Genomic DNA, 2,904 nt, shown 5'->3' on the forward strand with positions numbered 1-2,904 from the left:
AGAAAATTAATGCATACGTATTTCTAAATAGCCTAGGTAAAATGACTTTTGAATTACTTTGGCTAAAATTTAACAAAAAAATAGTTAGCATTGTTAAAGATGCTCTAATGAGAAGTTATATTAAGTAATTTGGACCGATGAGTATAGTATGTATAGTATACAGAAATTAAAGCCTCTCTCGGGTACGTACAGCATTTTTTACAATTTTTTTCTATGGTTTTGATATCGTCATCCTATGAAAAATGTTGGGTGTTGCTGATTTCTAACTAATTTTTTCTTGCAATTTTGGTTTTCTAATTGACTAGCTTGTACTCGAGTTCTTATGTAACACTTGATGTAATTAAATTCCAATGGAACGTTGTCCCATGGTAACGCTTCTGGTCATCATGATCAGCTTGCCTAGGCATCTTTTACAATAGAAATCTGAGCGTTTTTGTGCATTATTTACTGCTCCAAATTCTAACCTTGATAGTTTTCTAAACCTTTTCCATGAGAAATTAATTTATAGTAGTTGCTGCAACAATATAAATATCCAACGTACTCACTCTTCATCAGCACGTACGCTAAAATGGCTTCTGACAACCGCAGCTGGTCGATAGTACTGTTTCTTGCTCTCCTTTTGTACTATCACTCAATCGTCGTCACTGCAGCTGATCAAGCCTTGCTTGACAAAATATGCCAGCTGGCTCAGAGTTACGATTTTTGCCTCTCAACACTGCGCAACGACCCACGTACTGGTCAAGCTGACCTTCGTGGCCTTTCCCTAATCTCCATTGCAATAACCATTGATGAAGTACGAGATGTTTCCGATCGACTGCCTAACATTCCTGTACCTAATCATCCCGTCGATCAGCAACGGAAAAAGGCTTGTCAGACTGATTATAGTGACGCATTAACCAGTTTCCAGAAGGCTTACCAGACCTCAGCTAAAGGGGATTACTGGGGTGTGATCGACTTGGTGAGGGTTGGAGCAAACAAAGCTATAGATTGCGAAGACATATACAAGAGAGATCCGATAAGCGTGTCACCAGTCTCTACAGATAACCACAAAGTGATTCAGCTTGCAGAGATCACTTTAATTGTTATTGATTTTCTAACCAGACATTAAATCACTTATTAAGCAAAAAACGATCATGAATGTATTAAGGTCAGACCAGTTTAATGTTTCGTTGAACCTTTGATTTTGGTCCTTTAAGAACTTTTCAAATAAAAAGTGAAAAATTATACTTTTGTCGTTGTCCTATTTTGATCTATATATGCTATGGAAAATACTTGAGATTTCAAACGGCTATTGTCACTGTTGTGTTTTAAATGATTACTCGCAAGTGCACGAATCGATTGTAATATAGTTAGCGTAAGCACGAGGTCATTCCAACAGAGATTGAAATTTGAATTGATTCTAACTCAAATAACCAATTGAACACATAAATAAACAAATATTTAATTGGAAAGATTGTGATAATTGAAACTATAACTAAACAGCTAAGAATAGAAACAAAAGAGTTAAGAGAAGGGTTTTTCAGAAGGTTGAAAACTATGAAAATTGAATGCTAAGACTTTGAATCCACCACCTAGTACTTCTACTCTATTGCTAGCTGACAACCATTGAATTCCCTAGATTTCATGCGAATGATTCCCGTACATAAGCCTTATTGATCCTAGACATATGCCAAAGTTCTTCTAACCTATGAATTCCAACTTATTGATCATGTATAGAACTGCCAAACTATAATTCACTTCACTTAATGATCAGGTTCAAGCAAACATGTTCAACTCCATTAAGCACAAGAGAACAAGAAAATCATGCAAATAAAATATCGACAATGATCAAGCACTTGTATTCTTAATTCACAACTCTTTAATCACAAGATTGAATTATCTTTTGGCCTCCTAGAAAACACCTACTCTTTGATCAAGCCTCATGTTCTCCAACCAAATAACTAATAAACAAAACCTAGGTCTTATCACTACAAAAAAGAATTCAAATGGCCACGGCGCAACGCCGTCGCGGAAAGTCAAATTGCCGTCGCAAAAGACCAATGGCGACGGCTAGGCGACGGCAATTTTGCCGTTGTCGTTGAGGGCGTCGCCATTGCTATTTGCTACGGCAATTACGCCGTAGCTTGCAGTTTGACTACGGCAACTACGCCGTCGCAAAGGTCAATAGCGACGCCACCTACCGCAATGGAATTTTTGCGACGGAAACAATGCCGTCGCAAAATATGAATTATTAATTAAAAAAAAATCTTTTCTTTTTTAACAAAACGCATACAATTGACATTCTGTTCAATTACTTAATTATGCAAACAAGATAATCTATAAGTACAGAGCCAACAAAATTGAAATACAAAGCTTAGATAGATAATATTTGAGGTATGATTATACAGATACAAAAATGCACTAATATTTAAACCTTAGCTAAAACTAGGCAGCTCGCCCATGCGATGCTGCCAGTTTCTGTTTGATTTTCTTAAATTTTATACAGAATCTAAATTTACTAAAATTTCATATCACTCTGGTCTTTGTGCCGAAAGGACTTTCGGGATGGTTGATTTCCAGGATATCCTTTCCCTGAGAAAGTTGAAAAATGTAAATCAGATAACAAATTCAACCATATTATAGAAAACTCTTTAGCCTCTGAACCAGCATCAGAAAGGAAATATTAATTGTAAATTAGAACTCAGCTGAGCTACAATAACAACTTTCCAGATAAAGCAAGATCACACATTCACTTGCAAACAGATAGAAAAAGTAGAGAGTTCATACTAGAAGTGAAGCAAATGATCACAGCAGCCTTAGCTGCCCAATAGTAATCAAATGATGTTTCCTAATTGTTTCAGTTGCTAACACCAGCCAAACAAACAATGTAGACTAAGTATCACATCATATATCAAAACACAGGAC

At 36.2% G+C, this 2,904-nt stretch overlaps 1 protein-coding gene across 1 annotated transcript; it reads left to right on the forward strand.

The window, feature by feature from the left end:
- The first annotated feature begins 568 nt into the window (after window positions 1-568).
- LOC112194470 (pectinesterase inhibitor 5) lies at window positions 569-1,108 on the forward strand. Its single transcript, XM_024334705.1, has one exon. The coding sequence runs from the start codon at window positions 569-571 to the stop codon at window positions 1,106-1,108; it is 540 nt and encodes a 179-aa protein (XP_024190473.1).
- The last annotated feature ends 1,796 nt before the right edge of the window (window positions 1,109-2,904 follow it).

Source organism: Rosa chinensis, chromosome 3 (genome assembly GCF_002994745.2).
Source record: "Rosa chinensis cultivar Old Blush chromosome 3, RchiOBHm-V2, whole genome shotgun sequence".
NCBI lineage: Eukaryota > Viridiplantae > Streptophyta > Magnoliopsida > Rosales > Rosaceae > Rosa > Rosa chinensis.

What these genes read in the sequence shown, in the direction of transcription:
- LOC112194470 (XM_024334705.1), top strand. Translation starts at nt 569, where the DNA reads ATGGCTTCTGACAACCGCAGCTGGTCGATAGTACTGTTTCTTGCTCTC.